Source organism: Lissotriton helveticus, chromosome 8 (assembly GCF_964261635.1).
Source record: "Lissotriton helveticus chromosome 8, aLisHel1.1, whole genome shotgun sequence".
Lineage (NCBI taxonomy): Eukaryota > Metazoa > Chordata > Amphibia > Caudata > Salamandridae > Lissotriton > Lissotriton helveticus.
In genome coordinates, this window is record NC_136069.1 from 366,689,414 (window position 1) to 366,715,269 (window position 25,856).

The following is a 25,856-nucleotide window of genomic DNA, read 5'->3' on the forward strand; positions in this document are numbered from 1 at the left end:
TTTCTGCACCCTCCAAAGCAGATTCGGAGCTCTATGCACCGTCTATGAAAAACTATTTTCCCTTCATGAAAAGTTTAAAATTCTATCCCAAGTATGTAGATATGGGTCCCAAAACAACATGTTTAAAGGAGTGTTGTGACTGTCATCAACAGATGTCGGTGAGTGACACCCACGACAGCTGCCTCTGGTGCCCTGTTTTGCTCACACGACACAAAGTTTCTCACACGACGCAAAGATTTTGCATGAAAATTAACTGGAAGGAGATTCAAGATCGTAAAGCCAAGCTTGCCGTTACTAAACTCCATAAGAAGTTTTGGAAGTGGCCTCCATCCCGGTTGAGAGCACAGACTCACTCTCACTTCAGGGACCGATTTCTGGACCGCTCCACATGGAGATCCAGGAGTTCAGGTATGGCACGTAAATTACACAGGAAGTACAAACCTAGGTTGCAGAAGTTGCACCACTCACGCTGTTAGTAGTCCTGTGTTTCCGCCTCCCAATGTGCTTCCATCCAACCTCCTGCCTCACCAAGACACCTGCAGGCTGCAAGGTTTGAGGAGGCAGCCTGTCGGAGAACTGTCTGCGGATCTGTCCCTCACCATGACAATTGACCTCCATCCGAGTTGGACCCTGTCATGAGCCTGGCACAGCCAGCTCCAACCATGGTGCAACTTCCAGCACTGCCCGTGGGTTATGAGACCAACGCCATAGGTTCGATGCAGTCACCAACTCAGGATCCAGATCTGGTAATTTTATTGGTTTCAGAAGCTCAACAAGCCCTAAAAGACAGCCACTCACACAGCAGTACACCTACCCACAGAGTCACTAACACATCGATTTACTCATCCATAAAGCCACTCACACAGCCATACAGCCACTGACACACCCACTTACACATGAGTACACGTAGTCACACAGCCACTCTTATAATGTGTTAGAAATAGTAACACTCAGTAGTACACAAAGTATACTAATTTAACTTTTGTAGTAGCTTAGTATATATGCTTAACACTCAAATTTTTAAAAACTCAATCGGTGGATAATATCACCAGTGATGTCAGTTGAGATGTCATCAGTGATACCACTGACCATGTCATCAGTGATGTAATATGAAAGGTCATAAGCAGTGCGTTGCGGGGGCGCAAGTTCTAGTTAGTTCAGATAACTATAACTGCTGAATTTTAGTGGTTTTCTGCTAGTGAAAGCTGAGCCTAACTATATTGTCCCTATAACCTATGTTTTTTTCAGGGAATTAAACATTTTCTTTAATTTCTATTTCCTAATTATAACGTCCCTGTAACCTACGTTTTTTTGGTGAATTTTTATTTATATTTTATAATATATATAGTTCCAATCCTGTTTTTCCAAATATAAAGCAGGCACCGACTCCGTGGGATAAGAATCAAAGATTAATTTATTCCAAAACGACCATCATGAGTGATGTAATATGCGACGTCATCAGCAGTGCATTGCGGGCGCGCAAGTTATAGTTAGCTGAACGAACTATAACGGGGGAATTTCTATGGTTTTGTACGAGTGAAATGCCCAACTAACTATAACGCCCCTGAAACCTATTGTTTTTTTCAGTGAATTTCTAAGGTTTTTGAAATACGAATTCCTAACTATAACGTGCCTGAAACCTATGGTTTTTTAAGTGAATTTCAAAGGTTTTTTAAATCCTAATTTTTAACTATACCGTGCCTGAAACCTATGTTTTTTTTTTTCCAGTTAATTTCAAAGGTTATTTTAAATGCTAGTTTCTAACTATGCCTACAGAGGTAGGACATGTAAAGAAAGAAGAAAAAACACACAGAAAGAAGAAAAAGAAATGCAGAAAGAAGCAACAGAAGTCCTCAAAGATGAAGAAAAGTGCAGGAAGAAGGAAGACATGCAGAAAGAGTCCTTTTTGCAAAATCATCCTGTACCCTTAACTTTTTCAGACGGGTACTGGAGTCTGACTAACCAGTCCTAGAGCCAGAACTATGCTAAAATACGCTTAGAATACAGTTAAAACACCTACGTACACTTGGGAACACTATGCGTTGGGGTACCCCTGTTAATAGCATGACCTCCTCTGTAAGCCCCTAGTATATAATAGCGGTACAAAAGGGGGTGGTGATGGATTAAACCCAGATCTTTTGACTGGGTGTGAGTGTTTGATTGATTCAGATGCTCCGTCCATCACCACCCCCTTTTGTACCGCTAATTAAACCCAGATCTTATGACTGGGTGTAAGTGTTTGATTGATTCAGATGCTCCGTCCATCACCACCCCCTTTTGTACCGCTATTAAACCCAGATCTTTTGACTGGGTGCGAGTGTTTGATTCAGATTGTCCGTCCATCACCACCCCCTTTTGTACCGCTTTTGGCCGCCATAAGTGTGGCAGGGTATGCTCAGACGTGAGTCCCTTGCTCACTTTGCCACTGGATTCAAGCAAGCCGGGCTGAAGAAGGCTGGAATGCCAGAAACCGGTCCTCGGAAGCTTGTTTCCGGTCCAGGGAAGACATGGCTTGGCAGTTCGGGATGGACTGTTCCCATGAGGCACAGGGTCAGGCATATAGCCATGTCTGAAATGGGGTGGCAGAGTGGGCTAAAGAACGGTGATGGATTAAACCCAGATCTTTTGACTGGGTGTGAGTGTTAGATTGATTCAGATGCTCCGTCCATCACCACCCCCTTTTGTACCGCCTAGTATATAATAGGGCAGGGCGATTAAAACAACCTCTTAAAACGTGCCACAGGGCGCATTTGCACACTGGTGAAGGGAGGGGAGGGGCTGGGCTGACCTGTACAAACACGCCCTGTGGCAGTTTTAATTTGGTGGATAAAGTCCCCTTGAATCCTGAGTGTCCCTTGGGTACAAGTAGCCCACCAGGTATCCAGTTAGCGCCACAGAGCTGCGTTGCAGAGAGGTGTAAAAAGGGGCACGGCCTGGACCACTTCTCTACAACGCAGCGCAGTGGCGCTCACTGGAAGCACCTGGTGGGCTAGTTGGCCCCCAGGAGCTCTCAGGATTGATGATGTTATGCAATGATGTCATAGTACATTTCATGAGTGATCTTATATATGGGGGTATTTTGCTGTGCATAGTGAGGGCGCAAGTTATAGTTACCTCAGGCCATGTGTTGGTGCTCGGGAAACCATCTTGGGACTCTCTTCACTAAGTCCCTTCCCCCCTACCCCAAAAAAAGTGAAAATAAAGAATAGAGGGCAGGGTAGGAATACCCTTTCCCCCAGCTCATGGTCTTGGGGTCCCACTAGGCCCCACCACGCAAAAAAACCCCTATTTTTTAAATTTCTTTTTTTAAATTTCAACCGTGCGGTTGCGACAAATTTGCAAATTTGTGGTAAAAATATGAACACGAGCGGGCTACCTCGCTTGTGTTTGTAAAATAAAAAGACCTCCTGTGAGCCAAGTCCCAGGGGCATATGTAATAGCAGGCAAAGGACCGCACGGCACCCCCCACAGTCCGAGGACTGATGCCTCACTGGGTCAATGAATTGTTGAAATGCGGGAGCGCTTTTATAGTTACCTGAGCTAACTATAACTTACTCCCACGCAATGCACTGCTTATGACCTCACTTAATACATCCCTCATGACCTGGTCAGTGACCTCACTGATGACACCTCAAATTGCATCACTGATGACATCATCTACAGAACTACTCACACACCCACTCACATCCCTATAACACCTCTTGTATGCCCACCCACACATCCACCCATTCACAGATCCATACCAGTACTCACAAACCCACTCACTCCTCCATAGAGCCTCTCGCACACCTACTCGTACAAACACTTACACAACCATTCACTCACCTATACAATTACTCATACAACCAGTCACTCACCCTTACAGCCACTCACAGAGCCACCCACCCATACAGGTATTCACACACCAACCTATCCACCTACACAGTCACTTACACACCCACTCACCCATACATCCTCTCAACACAGCCACTCATTCACCCATACCAGCACTCGTACACCTACGCAATCACGTACATACCCAATCACACATCCATACAAGCACTCACATCCACTCATATTCCTTCACGTATTAGATCACTCATGACATGGTCAGTGACATCACTGATGACATCTCAAATGACATCACTGATGACATAAATCACTGAGTGTTTTTAAGAGTTTATGGGTAATACACATGTATTCTAACCTACTACAAAAGTAAGTAAGTGTGTGTGTGTGTGTGTGTGTGTGTGTATGTATGTATATATACATAATATTATATTACCTTCTGGCGGTCGCCAGTAGGTAGTTATAGTTAGGACCTAGTTTCCATAGGAAAATAGTTTTTTCTTTTGCCAATATCTTTGGCGCAGTTTGACGAATCTTCGCGTAATTCTGAAAACTAATGGGGCGCTCCGGTCAGCTCCTGTCTTGAAAGTTTTGGGGTGATTCGTCCAGCGGGGGCTGAGAAAGAGGGGGGTCCCAAAACGAGTTTTCTCCATGTTAATTTCCATAGGAAAAGATATATATATATATATATATATATATACACATATATACACACATACATATATACACACATACCAGGAGCTGTTATGGAGGACATTGCGTTGTTTTAATTGTGCTTACTGGTGGCATTAATCTTACGGCAGAGCAACTCCAGCATGTGTCTGACCCATTTTCATGGTAAAAGCGGGGACTGGTGGTGTATATGTAGCGGAGGTCGGCTCCGCAATCAGGCACGCCTCTCGGTTTGGAGCTCTGCGTATTGCCGACAACCTTGTGGCTGAGTGCATGGACTGTACAACGCTGCCCCGCCCCCCCCCCCCCCCCCCCGGCCTGGACTGTGGTGTAGGCATTGGGGAGAGAGCCGCAACTGGTCTGCTGAAGAGCTGCTCTGCAGTGATGAAATCCGCCATCGATCCCACAGGTATAAAGGAGCAAGTAGTACAAAGGGCATCACTGCATGCACGAGCGGGTCATTATACCTTGCTCGCGATTTTGGATCTTTTTGTTCCTTTGGCGATATCGACGCACGGGGCTGAGTGAAAGGAACCTTGAAGTGATAAATTGAGAGAGGAAAAGTACTTGCTTTACGAAACTTTCTCTGTCCTCTCTCGATTGCTACATCTGTCAGCCAATGGGATTCCTCACCTAGACATTTAAACACCACCCGACAAAATCCTCACTTTGGCTATTCAGCTGATAAACCGGCATTGATAAAGGCATCCGCCGAAACGCGTCGTACAAAACCAGAGCAATTCGGCCGTTCTCGTTAGTTGAGCTAACTATAACTCGCCCCCCCTGCAATGCACTGCTGATGACGTCACATATTACATCACTCATTACATGGTCGGTGACATCACTGCTGAGGTCTCAAATGACATCACTCATGACATCATCCGGTGAATGTGTGTTTCTGAAAAGTTTGTGTTTTTTATATATATATATATATATATATATATATATATATATATATATATCTATATATATATATATCGCCAAGGTGTATTGATAAATGAGTGGATGTATGAGTGTCTGAATGTATGATTTAGTAGGTGTGTGACTGTATAAGTGAGTGATTAGAAGTGTCTTAATGAATGCATGGGTTAGTGACTAATCTGTGTGAATGTCTTAGTCTTTCAGTTGGTTTGTAAGTGTCTGCATGGGTTGGTGAGTACCTACATGACTGTCTATATGGGTTATTGATTGGTTGTCTGAGTACCTGTATGGGTGCCTGAGTCTCTGTGTGGGGTGTGCGACTCCCTGCATGGATGTGTGAATGGATGATTCACTGGGTGCATGGGTTCATGAGTGCATCTTTGAGGGGTTGTATGGTTGGTAGGTGAGTATATTGTCGGTGAGTGAATGGATGGCTCAGTGGTACATGTGTGAGTAACTACATATGTGAAAGGCAGTATATTTGAGTGTTGGAGTATATACGTGACTATATGTGAGAGAGTGATATGTCAGAGTGGCTGTGTGGATGAGTGTGTGCTTGTGCCAGTGATTGTAGAAAAGAGTAAGTGTGTTAGTATATATATGAATAAGTGAGGTGGTGTGTGTTCAACTGTATTGATTGATTGATTGATTGATTGATTGATTATAATACTTATATAGCGCATACTGTCACCCTACGGGTATCCTGGCGCTTCAGACTAGGAGTGGAATAAGTCAGAGCAGAAAAAAGGAGACATGAGGTTAAGCCCTAGGAAAGAGCCAGGTTTTTAGACTTCTACGAAACTCTATCAGAGAGTCAGTTTGTCTGAGGTTCAAGGGTAATTCATTCCCAAAGGCAGGCACCAGCACATTAAATGCCCTCCCTCCCGACTTGGAGCGTTTGAACCTGGGAACCTCCAGTAGACTGGCACCGGAGGAGCGGAGCTGCCTCTTAGGCTGGTACCATGTAAACTTTTCCTGCAGTGGGACAGGACCCATCTTGTGCACCGCTCTGAATGCCTGGCAGAGAGACTTAAAGTAGACCATTTCCTTAATAGGCAGCCAGTGTAGATCTCTCAAAGCCAAGGTGGTAGATGAGCTCCGCTGCCTATTAAGCGCTAGTTTTGCTGCTGCAGACTGGACTCTCTGCAATCCCTGGATAATGTATTGTGGGACCCCCAAATACAGAGAATTGCAATAGCCCAGTCTGCTTAGCACTGTGCTTCTTACCACCAAGGAGCGTGATTTTTTTGGTAGTAGCGGGAGTATTTTTTGTAACATACGCATTAAGGAGAGGCATACGCTGGTGGTCTTATTTGCCTGTGACTCCATCTGAAGGTTATCATCAATCAGAACCCCCAGATTGCGTACCTTTCTGACCGGCACTAGTGGTTCCTACTCAGGAGTGAGTTTAAACTTGAATGGTAGGGATGTAGACATCCTGGCAGAGGAGCAGTACACCTCCTCAGTCTTCCCGCTGTTAAAGTGTAGGGAATTTCTTCTGAGCCAGTCGGCCGTCCGACGCATACATTGCTGGAACACGTCCAGGGAAATTGCTTGTTCACCTTCTAGGGAAAATGCCAATTGTGTGTCGTCTGCATAATTGACTAGGCTGACTCCAAAGGACTTAATAATGGGGAACAGGGGCTGCAGATATACATTGAAAAGAATAGGGGTAATCGATGAGCCCTTTGGCACCCCATATACTACAGGGGATTTTTTAGAGGAAAATGGTGCTAGGGTTACTACCTGCTGTCTTCCTGCTAGATAGGACTGAAGCCATTGCAGTGCCCGTCCTTTCACTCCTAACTACTTAAGTCCCTCCACTAAGATGGAATGGCTCACCGTGTCGAATGCGGTCGACATATCGAGAAGCACCAAAACAGTGGCATTCCCGTTGTCAGCTCGCATGCGCAGATTATACATCATGGTGACCAGAGCCGTCTCAGTCCCATGGCCTGGGCGAAACCCGAATTGGTCCCCATCGAGCAGGTGATTATCCTCCAGAAAGCACGACCGTGTCCTACTAACTGCTTTTTCCAGGATTTTGGCCGGATATGGCAGGAGAAAGATGGGCCTACAACTTGCCGGAATTGACGGATCTAGGGAGTATAATGAGTAAATCACAGTGTGATTATTTGGGTGACTAGGTGTGCGAGTAACTCTATGGGTGAGTGGCAGTGTGTGAGTATTTGTATAGGTGTATGAGTGCATATATCAGTGCCTGTACTGATGAGTGACTGCGTGTATGAGTGACTATGGGTGGGTGGATGTGTGTGGTGTGTGTAGACCTATGAATCAGCCAGTGGGTATGTACTAACTGGTATTGGTGTGTCTATGGTTTCAAGAATGGTAGTCTGTATTTTAGAGTAGGTGTATGAAAGGTCATATTGGGGTGTGATGAGGTGCATCAGATATTAAGTGGATGATGTCATCCGTGATGTCACTGACCATGTCATGAGTTATGTGACGTCCTCAGCAGTGCTTTGCGGGGGCACAAGTTCTAGTTGGCTCAACTAACTATAACAGCCGAATTTCTCTGGTTTTGTACAAGTGAAATGTCCAACTAACTATAACGTCCCTGAACACTGTGTTTTTTTCAGTGAATTTCCAAGGTTTTATAAATGCTAATTTCTAACTAATGTCCCTGAAAACCTATGTTGTTTTGTGTGAATTTCTAAGGTTGTTTAAATGCTGATTACTAACTATAACATCCCTGAAACCTATGTTTTTTAAAAATGCATTGCATGATGGGATTTTGCAGGACCGTCTAAAATAGTACTAGATGAGGCCTTAAGTGACTTCCAAGCTCCGGCAGGCATTCCTCTGCCAATACCAGATTATCAGGCAAACATCTTTCTTGTAGTTGTCACTGTGGCCACTGTCAAGGGCTCAAGCACCATGTGTCTCACATGACAGAAATGTACTTTAGGATGCATGGCTGAGTAGCCCCAAGTGAACCAATGGGGTCAGACGTTTAGTACAGCCAGTGCTTTAAATGAGCTAGAGGTGTGGCTAGTGGGCGGTGTTAGAGGAGTAGTGAGACATGAGGATACAAACACACTTCTTTTGAGTATTCATTTTGGTGAGTTTTGAAGAATTGTATCGATATAAATAAAGGGATTAACTCCTATGAAATTAAGAGCAAACACAAAATGTTAATGTATCCTTGTTTTTGTAATTTTAGCAGCTTCCTAATGTCATACTCTTCCTACTTGCTTGCCTTAAGTGCATTCCTTATATCTTGTAGAGTGCGTACACCTACACAAACAAACTACCATTCCACTAATTTCTTTTCAAATATTCCCTGAGTGTCCCGTTCCTCTTTGATCTCATTTCTCTCTCAAAACATACACAATATCCGGCAAACATGAACACATAAGCAGACAAATACACAAAATGCTCACTTTGGATTATTCCTTAGTTACTTAGCAGCGACAGTGCAAATGTGATAGACAGATCAGGGCCTAGATGGGGCCTACTCTGTCAGACAGAGCAGGACGGTGAAATTCCCAACACCTGGACATCCCATGCATAATGCAAATGAGCCGCTGCTGAAAGGTTCAGCGGTGGCTCAGCTAAGGGCTAGAGAGGCGCTTTGGATGTCCAACTGCCCTACAGATCTGCTCCACTCTGACTCGAGCTCAGCAGCACTAGCAGAAATGAGCTTGCAGTTCTTGAGTCCCGGTTCTCTCCTTGGCAGTGGAGGAGTGCCGGTACTGAGTACCTGTGAGTACCGGCCTATTTAAAACACAGACACACAGACACACACCCCCCCCACCCGTCCTGCAGATGGGATATTTAATGTGTCTGCTTGGTAGCACCTGAGCCTTTCCTGTGCACAGGTGCAATAGAGCCTTATGGAAGTACTCCTACTTTACATACACCTTTCTGCAGCCTTGTGTGTACACACATACACGTGACATTGTCTTGTGCGCTTTCGTAAGGTCTGTGTATGTGTTCCGGTGGCGAAACACTCCTGTTTCCTTACAGCCTTGTGTGCACCTGTCTGCAGTTTTACAAACCTGCATGGCCAACATACTTAGCACGCATCTGTAGGCATAACGTTCAGTTCGATGCATTTGCACTTATGATAGAATACATGAATATAGTTCAACCACTCCTACTTGAAATCTAGTTTTTAAAAACACAGCAGTCAAACCCCAACTTTAATGGTCTCCAGGGATCCTGGAAGGTATCCCCAGAGCTCCTCTCCTGGCCTGCACCCAAATACTAACTCTTGCTGAACAAACAAAAAAACACAGGTGCACAAAGGGCAGAGAGACAGAACATAAAAGCCAACAAACACTCGTTACATAAGGGGCGCGCACTGTGGAAAGCAACCACCCCTACTTTGGTCTGTCTAAACATAAGTGCAAAATGGTTCAGTGTGCAGACATGTTTGTTTTTTGGGTCCATAAAATGTTTGCCACTCGGCGAGAGAGTATGCGCGTAAACCTAAGACCCCAGTCCTTTGTCTGCTTCAGACTTTCAGAACCTGTTCGTGAGTCCATATCTCCTGTGTTTTTTTCTTTTCAAATAATTTCCACACCTTGAGAGGCTCGAATGGGAGGTAGAGAAGATTGGGGCACTTCAGAGTGCTGCGGGGCACGTACGGCTGGCCTGCGTTGAATTGCAACAGGAGCAATTAAAGGGGCGTTACAGTTGTGAAACGTTATTGAAAGGCACCTGGTAGACATAAGGAGAAAAGCAATATATTGAAAACTGGAGGCAAAAACTAATGACAACCTTCTCTGTCTAGCTAAATCACTGGAAGCGAGGTATTTAGTACATAAGGTACACGGACTGGCATTTTTCATGCAACAAACAAATGTACAGATAACTCTACGTTTTCCCTTGAATCCCACTGATTCTTTATATTCATTCCAAATTGCTGCCAGGGAGGTCCATTGTATCCTTCACTGGGGGTCAACCGGAAAATACATCTATTTTCCTTCATTATTTTATGGCACTTTTTGTAACCAATCTTCGTTCCTACTGAAGGACAGCACTGATTATTTAATTTTTATTTTAAAGGTATACATGATCAGGTGGGAGGGAAGTTTTAGGGTGATCTTGTTGGATATCTGTTCCCTCTATACTTGTATAGATCAAAAGAAATGAGTGAATGCCTGCTTATATTTTTTTCAAAGCAGACCCATCTCCATGTTAGACCATACTAATATGCTTGACGAAATGATGTTTTACTGTTTGAAGCAAAACATGTTTTATTTGACAAAACACTATACCGTCAACGGACCGGTACTGCCATGGGCACCTACTTCGTCCCCAGCCTAGTGAATATAGTCCTTGGCTGTGGGGAGGAGCAGGTGATTTGGGTAGAAGCAAATGAAAAGTATACTGAACATGTACCTTTATGCATATGGTACATTGATGACCTTTTTCTTATTTGGGATGGGCCAAAAGATCTAGCTTTGGAATTTATTGATGCTGTATCGCACAAGAACTTAAATTAGAGCTTTACCCACAAGATCAGTAAAACATCTTGCAGATGTTTAGAAGTTGCAGTTACCATTAGGAAAAACAAATTAGTCTCCAATTTTGTTTAGAAAATAAACAGCCGATAACAATATGTTACATGCACGCAGCCAACATCCCACATCTCTCATAAAAAGCATTCCATATGGTGAATTATAATAAGCACGCAGAAATTGCAGCTCGGATGAGGATTTCACCAAGGAACAAGACGCAATCATAAAAAGATTTAGAGAAAGGGGTTATTCCACTAAAATCCATTCCCAAGCCAGAAAAATTGCTTAATGAAAAACACAAAGATGTTTCATTTAAAAACATTGAAACCCCCCTAAAGGAACAATTGGAAGGTATACTAGAATGATTACCACTGTAAGATCTAATAAATTCAAAAGAATTCTAAAAAAACATTAGGGCATGGTTTGTTCCGTCCGAGTAATTGGAAAAAGTGTGGGTACTGCTCCTATGGTCACTTATGGAAGAGCAAGATCCATCAAGGATAAGTTAGTGCAGTTTCCAATTTACTGAGCCCCCCACAACTTGGTTACTATCACAAGAAGGTTTCTATGAGTGCAATTTTTTAAAGCGTGGAAAAGCAGTATTAGCTTTAAAAGCTGTAGAATCTATGATGGAAGTGAGAGGCAGATCTGTAAATAGATTACTTGTACTACAGAATTTGTGATTTATGTCTTGGAATGCCCATGTGGCCTTGGGTACATTGGCAGCATTACGTTACAGCTGAAGAAGCGTATCTTGTAACATTTTCGGTCAATAGCTAATTTGGATTTTTATTATCCTGTGGCAAGACATTTCCACAATACACATAATAGTGACTAACTCCTGAAATTCTTTGGAATCGCTTGTGAGATGAAAATTATATGTGGTGGGGCTTGAGAAAAACCGATGCGCATCCTTAAATTACGTTACATTATTGATTTACAAACTAGGATGCCATTTGGCATCGCATATAGGACGCTGATAGTCTTTCCACGTTAAACCCATGTATTAATAACATTTTCTGCTATTAGCTTTTAATTAGTTGTTTATTTCTAACTTTTTTATTCCCTTTCTTTCTATTTTTCCTTGCACTAATATCACATCACTTTTAATATCATGATGTAAAACTTATATCATGAGGAATTTGCTATGAAATTTCATTGATTATATATTTGGGCACTTGCCCGTTATTGATTAGATTGTTATACAGCAGGCTTATGAATTGGTTCACACCTTGATAAGTAATGGAGTGATGCTCCATACGGGAATCTCACAAATAGGAAATGGTGAACGAATTCTGATTTGAGTATAAAGTTATAAAAATGAGAATAAGGATGCCTTTGTATTTAACATGTATATTGACGGGGATTGTGATGATATATATTGTTTTTAGATCATTCGATTTATGATTTACTTATTGCACCCACTTTATTCATTAACGATTGTAAATATTATTTATCAAAGCCCCCTTAGGATTATATCAAATTGCATTGATTCAAATGGACTGTCTAGGTGATAGAAGACAAGTTTGTTGAAGGCAATGACATTTTGTGTGCTTCTGTGAAGTCTTTTATTACTATGTTTATTAACTGGAAAGCAGATTACACTCTGCCGATCAGTTACATTTAAAATGATGTGATTAAGATGTACTGCAGAAAATATTTGTTTCTTAAATGAAGAGAATTGGGAAAATTGGAAAGAATGCTGATCAATTTTTGTTATCACGAATTACATAATACATAACGTACAATGTCTTGCTTTCATGTCCAGTATGGCATCAATTCTATTTCTGGGGGACGTTGGGCGGTACACGCCAACTTGACAAAGGCCATTCTGGCCGAAACGGTTGTTTGTTTATTGCACATTAAATCACCTGAGAACTGAATCAGTGTGCCACATTCTTTTGTTTGTTGAACTGTATGTTGTTGAGATATATTCACTTTCACTAAAAAACAAAGGTTACAGGGACGTTATAGTTGGGGTCCGATTTTACTCCTACAAAACCAGAGAAATTCAGCCGTTAGAGATACCTGAGTTAACTATAACTCGCCCCCCCCCCCCCCCCCGCAATGAACTGCTTATTACCTCAAATATTGCATCTCTCATGACATGGTCAGTGACCTCACTGATGACATTTCAAATGACATCACTGTTGACATCCGTGATGACATCATCCAGTGACTGTTTTTAAAAAGTTTGAGTGTTAAATTTATATACCAAGTTGTTTTGCTGAGTGTGGGTGTATGAGTATCTGTACAAGAGAGTGATGAGGTGTCTCAGTGAATGTATAGGTGAGTGACTTGTGTAAATTAATGTATCTGTCTGTCAATTGATGTCGAAGTGTGGTGTATGAGTGTGGCTATATGGGTGATTGATTGTCTGACTGCCTCTGTGGTTGACTGGGTGTCTGTGTGTTTTGGTGAGAAGGTGTGTGACTTCCTGGATTGATGGCTTGATGGATGGAAGGATGGATGGGTGGATGAGTGAGTGGGTGAGTCAGTGGCTGTTTGAGTTACTGTGTGCATGTCTTAGAAGCTGTATGGGTGAGTGAGTGTCTGTATGGCTGTGTCAGTGATTGAGTGCATGTGTCGGCATGGGTGAGTAACTGGGTATGTGAAAGGCGGTATAGGTGAGTGACGGACGGTATATATGAGTGGCTATATGGATGTGTGTGTGTGTGTCTGTGTCACTAACTGTATAGGTGAGTGAGTATGTGTTTCTATTTGTATGAGTAAGTGTGTGTGTGTAGCTGGATGAGTAAGTGGCTGTGTGATTGACTCTGGGTGAGTGTCTAGGTGTGTGAATAGTTCTATGGCTGACTCACTATGTGAGTGCCCGTATGGGTGTATGAGTGGATATTCCAGTGGCTGTTTTGAGAGGCAGTATGGGTGAGCGAGTGGATGTGTGTAGATCTATGAATCAGTGAGTGAATGTGTAAGTGCTGCTGTGACTCTGTGAATGTGTTTGTGAATGGTTGTATAGGAGTGGCAGTGGGTGTATGAAATATTCTATAGGGTTGTGAGTGGGTGCGTCAGAGATACTGTGGATGATGTCATTGGTCTTGTCATTTGAGATGTCATCAGGGATGTCACTGACCATGTCATGAATGATGTAATATTTGAGGTCCTAAGCAGTGCATTGTGGGGGCGCGAGTTATATTTCACTTGGGTAACTATAACAGCTGAATTTCTCTAGTTTTGTATCAGTAAAATCTAACCCCAACTATAAGTTTATTTAAAAATTCTATTTGCTAATTATAACGTCCTTGTTTCTCAGTGGCTTTCTAAGGTTTTTTAAATGCTAATTCCTAACTATAACGTCCCTGTAACCTTGGTTTTTTTTTAGGTTTTTTTTTTACTGAATTTCTAAGTTTTTTTTTTTTTTACTAGCAGTCACACTTGTAGAGTGGTGGAGAAAGGGGGCTGGATCTCCGACCAGCTCTCATGAATTCCGCTGTGTAAGACTTGCAGGAGGTACAAGGAGGGCTTCTTGGCCCCTAAGGTCCCTCTGGAGCCAAGGGGACTTTATACCCAACTAGTAGTGCGCCAGGAGGCACATTTGCAGAGTGGTGGAGAAAGGGGGCGTGGCCTCTGACAACTTCTGAACAATCCTGTTGTGTGGGACTTACTGGAGGTAACAGGTGGGGTCGTTGGCATCCAAGGACATCCTTGGGGGATAATTAACCCTCCTATTATCTCCAGTAAGTCCCATACAGCAGGATTGTTGAGATCTGATGGGCCCGCCCCCTTTCTCTGTCACTCTGCAAAAGCACCGGCTGATGCACTACTAGTAGGGGGATGAAGTCCCCATGGCTTTTGAGGGTTCTTGGGGGCCAACTCCCCCTCCTGTTTCCTCCAGCAAGTCCCGCACAGTAGGTTTGCAGAGAGATGGTTAGAGGCCACGCCCCCTTTCTCCACCATTCTGCAAATGCGTCTCTTGGCGCCCTGCTGCTTGGGTCCACTTTAGTCCTGAGGCACTCCGAATGCAAGGAGACCTCATCCCCCCACCATCAGTGCGCCGGGAGGGTGTATGCAGAGTCGCGGACAAAGTGGCGTGGCCTGCGACCACCTCTCAGCAATCCCACTGTGTGGGGTTTACTGAAGGGCTAGTTGTCCCTTAAGGACCGTCAGCAGAAAAGGGGACTTAATCCCGGAACCTAGAGTGCGCCAGGAGGTGCGTTTACAGAGTAGTAGAGAAAGGGGGCAGGCATCCGGCAAGTTGCCGGCTTTTTATTTTAAGGAAGGGGGGCTGTGTGGCCCCCCTTCCCTTGACCCATTTGGGCCCCGGGGACCCCATCTCTCGGGCCTGACCTATCCTTTTACATTTTAATAAAATGAAATTGGAGCGGTGCTGAGCGGCCTCCGTCCCGAGGCCGATTTCTGCCCCAGGGGCCTATGTTGGCCCCGGGGACCCCATTCAGCGGCCATTTGTTCTTTTTTTTTAATTTTTTAAATTTTTTTTTTTAAAGGCCCCCCTCCCCAGGCTGTTTTCGACCCCGGGGACCCGATCCCCTAGGGCATGGCCACTCGTTGGGGATCGTGGGGTGCCTGAAAACCCCGCGCGGCCCCGGCCGGCTCCCGCCTCCTCTGCCCCCCTCCCCTTTTTCCCGGCCCCCGCTTGACCTCTCACCTCGAACCTTTCAATACAGCAGTTGAAGTGAGTGGCGTAATAGTTTTGAAAATGTTGGCAAATTAAACGCTCTTCCTATGCAAACATATATAGTGACATTTACAGAGCAGGCTACGTAGAGGTTGGGTACATATCTTTTCTAGGCAGTAATGTCCAGCTAAATCCTTGTTTAGTAAGGAGAAAGTAATGTTAGTTTGGCCTTACTGTTATTTATTCTTCATTTAATTTTCTTCTCCCATTGTTGCCGGATGAGCTGGCGATTATTCTATTTCAGTGTTATTGATGAAGATAAAGAAGTTGTATACCTCCTAATTCTGTTCTTTATCATGGAATTTGCATTACATTCATAAACATGTCTGCTTTCCCCAGAGAAAGCAGAGGGGTAGATGCATAAACTTCTGTGACTAGTTCAGTCCACATTCGCCTTATTTATGGTTTGAAAAACATTGTTCTTTATAAAATGTCACCTGAACCTTACTAGAGGAGATATTTTAGTTTAATGGAGCTGACCGCCATGATGTGGAGCTAGCATGGTTGTTGCATATTGTGTTAATGGCATAGTTTGATAATGTGTCTAGGAGAAACAAATAGCATGCAGAGCTTTCAAAGTAAAGATTTTCTGAATTTTGCCAGTGAAATACCTATCTCTTTGTTTTTTTTGTTTAGGATATATTTATGTTTATTACAAGGCAGTTAAAGGGACTAGAAGATACAAAGAGTCCGCAGTTCAATCGATATTTTTATTTACTAGAGGTAAGCATAATGACATTCTGTTTATTATTCTTTTTTGTGTGATAACCATCTATTGCATTTTGTCTGATATATCTATATTTTTTTTCCTTCTAGAACATTGCGTGGGTTAAATCTTATAACATATGTTTCGAATTAGAAGATAGCAATGATATCTTTACCCAGTTGTACAGAACACTTTTCTCTGTTATAAAGTAAGTGAATTACATTTAAACTGTCTACATCTAACATTTCAATGAATGAATGAATAAATTAATGCTTGTAGGGAGCAACATGTGCAGTGGTAACAATGATTTCTGGTAAGCGGAGCACAGATATCAACAAATGAGTAGGTCAATACAGAGAAACAGATTACATCAGTTGCAGGATCACAACAGCCACGATATGCGAAATGATAGATTTTAAAAGCCCTTAGTAAATATATCCGCTGTCCTTGCAATTTTGGCATGAGTGTTCATAGCAAAAGAGAAGCCTAATTTGTTCTTCTAAACAAAGTAGTAGTGATCTTTAGTTGAACGAGAATTTCTCTATCTGAGTTTTTCTTTTTGCTTGTTCTCTTTGAACCTGGTTTCTCCACGATCTTTTCCTACATTAATTAAATAATTAGTGTTGTAATTATCAGCTGCAGCTGGCCAGCTTCATTAAACTGCATAAACAGCGTCACAGAATATACAGGATGAAGTAAAGTAAATTCCTTTAGATGAAAAGTCCTGTGGCATTGCTTGTTTGCATGAATTAGATTTTAGCATCGTTTTGTAAGTCTTGTTTAACTAGTTTTTGTCAAATGTCATGGGGTCCTGAAGTTAGGGGTGTGGGTGTGTGGAACGAGGGGCAGGGATCTCCTGGTGTGCTGGGGGCATCGGCGTTGATAGCTTTCATCCAACTCTGTATTGTACACGCACATAATTTCTAAAAAGCACTTTGGATAACAATTGTGAGATTTCCCACTATACAGTTTGACTAGCAACTACTAATTTTCTTTTGTTATTTTCCCTTGAAATACGTGTTTTTTATTGTAATTTGTGCTCAACTTATTTTAATTGTGAAAAAAATCAATGGTTGACAAAATTCTGCTGAATTGTTGATTTTCAGAAGAAATGATTGGTAACGATTTTGAAAAAGGTTAATTTATTGATTTATGTGTAAGGCAAAAGATGAAGTGATGTAGTAAAGCCTTATATAAGTACCACCTATGAGTGCTGGTGCTAGTTCCTTTCTTTCTGCGTCTTCTGACATGGATCCAGAGCTCCACTCCCAACCTTGATGACTCCAAAAGACTTGTACATTCTGCTAGGGAAGGATGTCCCACTGAAGACAACAGGATTCAAGTCGTGAAGAGACTGCAGAAAGCAGATGTCTGTCATAGACCTGCGCCTGGGTGTGCTTTTGGGCTCCTGTCATGTGAGCAGTGTGCCTTCAAGCAACCCGAAGGTGAGTCGCGGCTGACAGGTGAATCAGTATATCGTTGAACATAACTAGTAGTTCTGGTCGTCACACAGGTCCTGCTTTAACTCACGGGCCTGCTCTCAGTTCTGGTAACAAAGCAATTCTTGCGATTGGTCCACTTCCTGCTTTAAATCTTCTAGTAATAAGAGTCCAAGCGCAAGCTCAAAAAGTGTAGTGGGTCTCAACCCTATTCGGTCACAGGGGTCTCTAGTTGGGTTACCAGGGGCAACCCTCCCCTGACTCAGTGAGTCCCTTTCTGACCCGTAACCAGCCCAGTGCTGATTCCAGTGCAAATTTCAACGCTGGCCCCAAGATTTGCACTGGTTCCCATCACCCAGATGCCAGTACAGACTTTACTGGGGCGATAAGACTACCCTATGCGCATACCCATGTCTTATCCCATACTGATATCGGTCTGAGCTTGACTGATGTTGCTACAATATCTCAAAAGCAAAAAACAGCTATGAGTGGAGGCTCCATTCTCTTTTTGGCTTAGATTCTGATCCTGTGGCAGAACAAGGAGTACTCCAGGATACCGATGGTGATCCTCTCATGCTTCTCTCTCATTATATTGATGGTGCCTCATAACTTGACTTTAAAAATACTGTTAAGCTGGTTACTTTCCTTGAAACAGAGCTTGACTCACCTCATGGACCTACCAGTGGAGGAAAGTGCCTCAATCACAGTGGTGGTTAGGAGGGCAGGTGAGGTACTAGACTTGCAGCATCCCTAAGATAAATGTTCTGATGCAGATTCTCCAGCCCGAGCCAACAGCATCAGAGCCCTTGCTCTCATTCACTGGCACCCTCATGATGACTTGATAGTTGTGGTTGAAACCATGTTCTTTTGTGCCCGTTAGACAGCAAGTGGCCAGAAGACACAGGCTTGCGCCTGGTGATGTAGCATTCCTCGCCAAGAACCCTACTTCAGAGTCTCATTATACAGGCATCGACCAATAAGGCTAATTCTAACTAACTCATTTCCGATAATCCCTTGAATATAGAATTCAAGATGATATGTGCTTTTCGTAAGTAAATGTTTTCTTCTGCCAGTTTGACGCAGTTGTCGATAAACGCATTCTGTGTATCAGATATGTGCCTTATGGGACTTGGCCAGCAAACTCTTGCCAGAGGTACCGGAATTCCTTAGGGCCTCTTTAGTTCAGACAATCCTTTATGGCCACTGCTGAATAGGTCATCATGCCTGCTTAAACACTACAGATCGATAGTGCTGTTGGTACCAGTATCGTGCTCCGCAGACACAACTGTATGAGGTCGACCGGATTTTGTAGCGATGTGCAGGCATTGCTGATAGCCATGCCCTTAGATGGGTCCCAGCTTTTCTTACAGAAGGGGAACTCTGCACTGGAAGGGTTTAAAGATAGTAGGGCCAGAGCACATTTCTTGGGGCTTCTGACTCCGACAAAACAATTCCACCCCCGAGTCCACAAATTTAGGATCTACTCCAGAGAAATAACTTAAATTCAACAAGAACCTTCCCAACCAATGATGATGCAGGCAGCACAGCCCTTTTGTGTCTCCTCTGTCACTGCTTCAGTGGCCACCATGCATGCTGTTTTAGTTTATTCTCAGCAACTCACACCTGACTGGCCTTTGAGTTTTTATTTATCGTACCAAGTGCTATTGAGTAGACTATCAGCTTTTTGTGTGGTTATAGTCTTCTGGATCAAGATCTGCTATGCACTGGCCACAAAAAAGCCTCCTGAGGGTCTGAGAGCCCACTCAACTGTGGTGTGATGGTTTGAGAGCCCATTCTAACTGGTCAATGACTCCTACAAGCTTTGGCTTGAGGTCTGCTTGTCTTGATATCTGCCAGCCTGCGTCAATAGCGTTGGTGCATTCACAAAGCACTGCTACCTTGACAGCTAAGTCCGATGAGGAGGTTACTTCACTCACTCCGAGTCCATTCCACAGACCCTCCACCTTTGGTAGGTACTGCTTTGGTATCCATTCAAAAAGTGAGGAAACTGTGGTTAGATATATTCCTCAGAATGGCTAGTAACATACCTTTGGTGAGGTTCATTCTGGTGAATACTGTGTCTAACTGCAGATTCTTCATTCCTCTCCCACTTCCCAGTCTTGTGAGTAAAGGCCTTTGTTTGACATGTCCAAAATGGTCCCAAGTTGGAATTCAACACACAGCACCAACATCTGTGATGCGCTGCGCGTCCAAGGACGTGGAAGAAGAAAGACAAGAAACTGACATCCGTGCTCAGAGGTGGTGTTTATATGTGGCTGTGCTCTGTCACTTCCTGGGTGTTATGGAATCATCAGAGAGCCGGATGATACCACCTGGGAATGTGTGGGAGCATTGCTGAACATTTCTCCAGATCTGGTCTAGAACTTTGAGGATATTCAGAAGGCGAGTAATCTGTGGTTAGGGTATCCACCAGAAAAAGCATTCTGGAATGTAATAGTTTTTGCTAAACTATGACCTTTGCGCGTTAGTAATAAATGTATGAATACATTTTTGTACAGTTGATGTAAATAACCTGTATTGTTGGTCCTAACCTTTTTTCAATTGCAAAAGTCTGGCAAACACTTAAAGAAAAGATATGGTTTCTTCTGCTCCTAACACCTTTGTGTATGTTTAAAACAAAACCTCATAAATTCCCTTAACACATAGTTAATATAACAAGCATTTGCAATGCAATAGGTCTCGCATTAATTAAGTTTGAGCTATTGGCATTGCTAAATCTTGCAACTACTAATCACAAAAGGAAGGTCCCAGGGGTATATTAAAGACTCTGCCTGTTGAATCCCCTGAACAGAATTGACACCAACAAAAATCAACAGTGAGTCTGCACACACTAACAAAGTACCCTGAAACAATATTCTAAGGAAAAGTTAATCAAAAACGAGTTCCCATCAGTCCACCATCGAGACCGCCCTTCATCATCTGGGATCTCTTTAGACACATATGACTATTGCTGTTAAAGGTGAAAAAACCTGCACTGGCTGATGATAAACCATGTACCAGGAAAAACCACAGCAATTATGTATGATGTGAAAGAAGACGTGTCTGGTGGAGTACTGAATAGCAGTACAAAGAAAAAGTGTATGTGAAAAGAATAAGAAAAGGGGTTATAAAATTAGGTCGTGTTCAGGGACAACAATTTTAATAAACACCGTCACACTCCTAAATCAATAAAAACAGTGCAATTAAGTGGCGTAACAAATAACCACTTAGTAGAAGTATAAGGTCGACATGTTTCTGCAGTCTAATAGAGTCTCGAGATCTCCTGCTGCTTCCTCAGGACCATTAGTGCTACTGCTAGATAAGATCAAAGGATCAAAGAATAAATAAACCATATCACCTGGATAGTGTAGGTTACTGTGTAATCATCTTCCCATCCTAAATATAAGAAGAAAGGTGTAAATATAAGTCACTAAAAATGATCAGAGAGTATCTGGGTACAGTGTGAAACATACAAATAGCATGCAGTATTATGCATACAAACAGTGTGATGCCAGTCAAGTCAAATTACTGGCCAGCACATAGACCGTCTAAGTCAGTCACCACTCACCAAATTGTGAGTATACAACATTAGGTTCACTCACCCACTCAATGGGAAGGAAAAGCCCCACCTCACCTGGCGCGAGCTCAGGTAGATGGATGCACCGCACTATAAAGAAAATAACACAAACATTGATGTAAATAACACCTGCTGGTATTCCCGGGCAAACCAGTCTTTGCATGCGCCACCTCTAGCGCCAAACAACACAAGCCAAACAATCAACATCCTGGCCGCTTACATCTCTAGTTACAGAGGGTATGTTTTCTGGAGCTGTCCGCTTCCACAACCACTCATTCAAGATTACAGCATATTCAGCGTGCTAACAGCGTAGTCAGGCTCTCATCTGTGATCCCAGCTGGTGCACACCCAATCGTTGTCATTACTTCACAAAAGTCTGAGGGCAAAACGCCTATACGTGGGAGCTATAGAGCTGTCTGCTTCCCCACCACTCGTTTCTGACCCCAGCTATTTTAGCGTGCTGACAGTGTATTCACGCTCTGATAATTTTTAGTGACTTATATTTACACCTTTCTTCTTATATTTAGGATGGGAAGATGATTACACAGTAACCTACACTATCCAGGTGATATGGTTTATTTATTCTTTGATCCTTTGGGCTGAAGGGCTGGTACAACACTGCATGATATACTCCAGACGCCTTATTCTAAGTAAGAAGAGATGTGCAAATATCAGGATGAAGCGGTGCATTGATTGGGCTATGGACATTGCATTAAACAAACGGCCACACCGCTGTCTAGTTCTTCCTGCCTCTTCCTTTGTTTATTGCATTGTGTGTTGTTGTGACGAGTACCGGGCTTTCTCCAGAGCTGCCACCCCTTCATCCCAGTGGCAATGGTCCATGAGTTATGTACTGCACTATGCTGGTTTCTAAGTGTAAGAATATGGTGTTCTTCGATTGATGTGCGAGTACGTGCTCTTCAGCACATTCACAGAATATCATGAAATGCACAAAGTGGCTTTGGGTCGGTAGAGTGGGACTGGTGCCAGTCGGTGGGGAGGAGGGGGGTTGTGAAGAGCAGCTGATAGAAACTGCTGCAGAGCTGCAGGCGGATGTACAGAGTAGGGTGTGAATATATTGGAACACGAAGGGCTCCTGTGTCAGGTGTCTCAACAGTGATCCAACTGGTGACTTCTGATGGAAGTATGCACACCCATTTCTGCGTAGGTTGTGGGTTTAGTGAACCATACGTGGCAATGGTGTGTGGCTGTAAGGCCTGCTACTGGTCACTTGCCAAGTATTTTGTAAAGAAACTAAATGGTCAGTCTGGTCTATTAAGCGCTCCCCAATCTTTGAGCAGCCTCACAAGGGAGAGTACGCAATGGAGGGGCCTCCAATTTGGAACGATGACTGCAAGAGTGGTCCTTGTTAATAGCACTGTGTGCTATTAAAACAGGACGACTGGTAAAAAGTTGACATTTGGGCTTCTCATAAATTTCTTAGTCATGGGTGAGTATGTGGAAAAAAAGGCAGAATAGAATACAAATTGCAGCACTTGGAGCAAGAGCCCTCCCTCCACGCCCACTCGGTGCCTCTGTTTCGGACATTATCTGCCTCGCACAGCAGCACGGTGCACGGCGTTGGCGCGCGGGACGGGTTCCAGGAAGGAATGTTCCGAACATCGGTGCGCAGGGCACGCAGATGGCGGAGATGGGAGCCATGCGTAGCTCACTCCTCCTCCTCCTCCAGTCCGAGGCGCGCCTTGGAGCGGTGGGCGGGGCCTGAAGGTACGCAGCGGAGCTGGAGCCCTGGTGCTGAAATCAGGTAGAATAGGCGAGAGGAGGAGTCGTGGCGAGACAGGAGGCAGCCAGAGGTGCAGAGAGCAGCCCACAGCGGACGATGGCACCCAATTGCCCAAAATGATTCAAGACCGTCTATTTTGGTGAGCGCGCATAATTTTTTTTATTCCTCTCAGACCATGAAGAAGCGGGGACAATTGAGCATGGCAGCGCGGCGAACGCGCTAATTAAAAACAGATGGTGACATGACCCCGAACAGAAGGCGCCCCTGCTCGTAACCGCAAGCTGTAGGCCGTGAGCGGATACATTTCCTGGGAAAGGTGGGACATGCACCTGCCTTTGCCCAATGGCTTGCTGTCTTTTTAGAATGACGCACGTAAATCCCAATAGAAAACAACGCACAAAAAATAACCACACTCACGAGCGTGTGAAAAGTCCATAGTGATTCCAAGAGGTCGTTTTCCTAGAGCAGCGCTTGCACGCTGCTTTAGGCTAGACCTAAAAAAGCAAGGGGAACTATTAACCCCTTCGCTGCTAGGTCTTTTCCCCTCCTGTGCTAAGCCTTTTTTTGGCGATTTGGGGTAGTGCGCGCTTAGGCCCCTGTAACTTTTTGACCACATAAGGTATCCACGCCAAATTTGCGTCCTTTTCTTCCAACATCATGTGGATTCTAAAAGTGCCCAGGGTTTGTAGATTCCCTTGGAGGGGTCTCAGAAATTAACCAAAATATAGTGAAATTTTAGTTTTTTTCAGAAAAATGGGAAAAACGGGCTGCAAATGAAAGCCTCTGGGTTTTTCCCTGAAAATGTTATCAAAAAAGGGTTTGTGGGGCTGAAATCTCCATTTTCTCAGCTTTTAGGGAATGGCAGTCTTTTGTCAGAGAACCAACATTTTTCACACAGTTTTGGCATTTTTCTGGGACATAGCCTATTTTTGCTATTTTTAGAGCTTTCCACCTCCTTCCAGTTAATGGTAGAAATGAGTTTGAAAGCAATAATGGATCCTGGAAAGCTATACATTTTCGAAAAGTAGACAAAATTCTGAATTCGGGAAGGGGTCATTTGTCTAAATCCATGAAGGTTTCTTTATAGAAACTAACAGTTAAATATTGGAATAATTGAAATTGTTTTGAAAAAAACAGCCTTTTGTCTCAACGTTTTCACCTATAACTTTTTGTAATTTTGACAGCTCTTGGAAAGCAATATACCGTTACATCCGTTAGACCTTCCTGGTTGTGGGGATATATAGGACTTGTAGTTTCACTAAGAACCCGACGAACCCAGATCCAAAAACTGAGCAGCAACTTGCAATGGTATTTTTTTATTTACTGGGTATAGAGCACTTTGTCTTGGAAAATGTATACATGGAAAAATCTATATGAAAGACACCTATGTATTTCTGAATTGGGTACAAATTATAAAGTTTAGAAACAGTATATAATTGAACATTTTCAAATTTGGGAATACTCATACTAGCATGAGAATTATTGGTCATTTTTGAAAAAGATTTTTTTTTTACACAATGTCTTTCATTGGGAAGGGAGAAATGCATGAAAACTCAATTGGTAATAACAGTTGATTTACAAATCTGAATAACCCTAAGTCTCCCAATAAAAACGGTACCTCACTTGTGTGGGTCGGCCTTGTGCCTGCGACAGGAAACGTGCAAAATGCAACGTGGTCACACCTCAATTTTGCAGTTACAAATTGACCCTTTTATGGCAAAGTGCCTAGCTTTAGTTTTTGCACCCTAGCTCTGCCGGCACCTAGGGAAACCTAGCAAAACCTATACATTTTTGAAAAGTAGACACCCAGGGGAATTCAGGATGGGGTGACTCGACTGCCTACCACCAGGTTCTGTTACCCAAAATCCCTTGCAAAGCTAAGAAATTGGAGAAAAAAAACGCATTTTCCTCACATTTCTGTGGTGGAAAGTTCTGGAATTTGCGTGGATCAACAAATTTCCACCCACCCAGCGTTCCCCCTGGTCTCCCGAAAAAAATGGTACCCCGAAAAAAATGGTACCTCACTTGCCTGGGTCTGCCTAGTGCCTGCGACAGGAAACAGCGCAAAACGCAACGTGGTCGCACCTCAATTTCGCAGTGAAATCCTGCCCTTTTTGGGCAAAGAGACTACCTTTAGTTTTTGAACCCTAGCTCCGCAGGCACCTAGGGAAACCTAGCAAACCTATACATTTTTGAAAAGTAGACACCCAGGGGAATTCAGGATGGGGTGACTCGACTGCCTACCACCAGGTTCTGTTACCCAGAATCCCTTGCAAAGCTAAGAAATTGACAAAAAAAACGCATTTTCCTCACATTTCTGTGGTGGAAAGTTCCGGAATCTGCGTGGATCAACAAATTTCCACCCACCCAGCGTTCCCCCGGGTCTCCCGAAAAAAATGGTACCTCACTTGCCTGGGTCTGCCTAGTGCCTGCGACAGGAAACAGCGCAAAACGCAACGTGGTCGCACCTCAATTTCCCAGTGAAATCGTGCCATTTTTGGACAAAGAGACTACCTTTTGTTTTTGAACCCTAGCTCTGCTGGCACCTAGGGAAACCTAGCAAACCGATACATTTTTGAAAACTAGACACCCAGGGGAATTCAGGATGGGGTGACTCGACTGCCTACCACCAGGTTCTGTTACCCAGAATCCCTTGCAAAGCTAAAAAATGTGTGAAACAAATGCATTTTCCTCACATTTCTGTGGTGGAAAGTTCCGGAATCTGCGTGGATCAACAAATTTCCACCCACCCTGCGTTCCCCCAGGTCTCCCGAAACAAATGGTACCTCACTTGCGTGGGTAGGCCTAGTGGCTGCAACAGGA

General features: G+C 43.5%; 1 protein-coding gene across 2 annotated transcripts in view; it reads left to right on the forward strand.

The window, feature by feature from the left end:
* The window catches only part of PDS5B (PDS5 cohesin associated factor B), a 772,752-nt gene that overhangs the window by 43,979 nt on the left and 702,917 nt on the right, over window positions 1-25,856 (forward strand). For both annotated transcript variants that reach the window (XM_078657163.1, XM_078657161.1), the window contains exons 4-5: window positions 16,204-16,290; window positions 16,384-16,481. In XM_078657163.1, coding sequence (XP_078513289.1) covers window positions 16,204-16,290; window positions 16,384-16,481 — 185 coding nt within the window. The remainder of the gene's footprint in view (window positions 1-16,203; window positions 16,291-16,383; window positions 16,482-25,856) is intronic.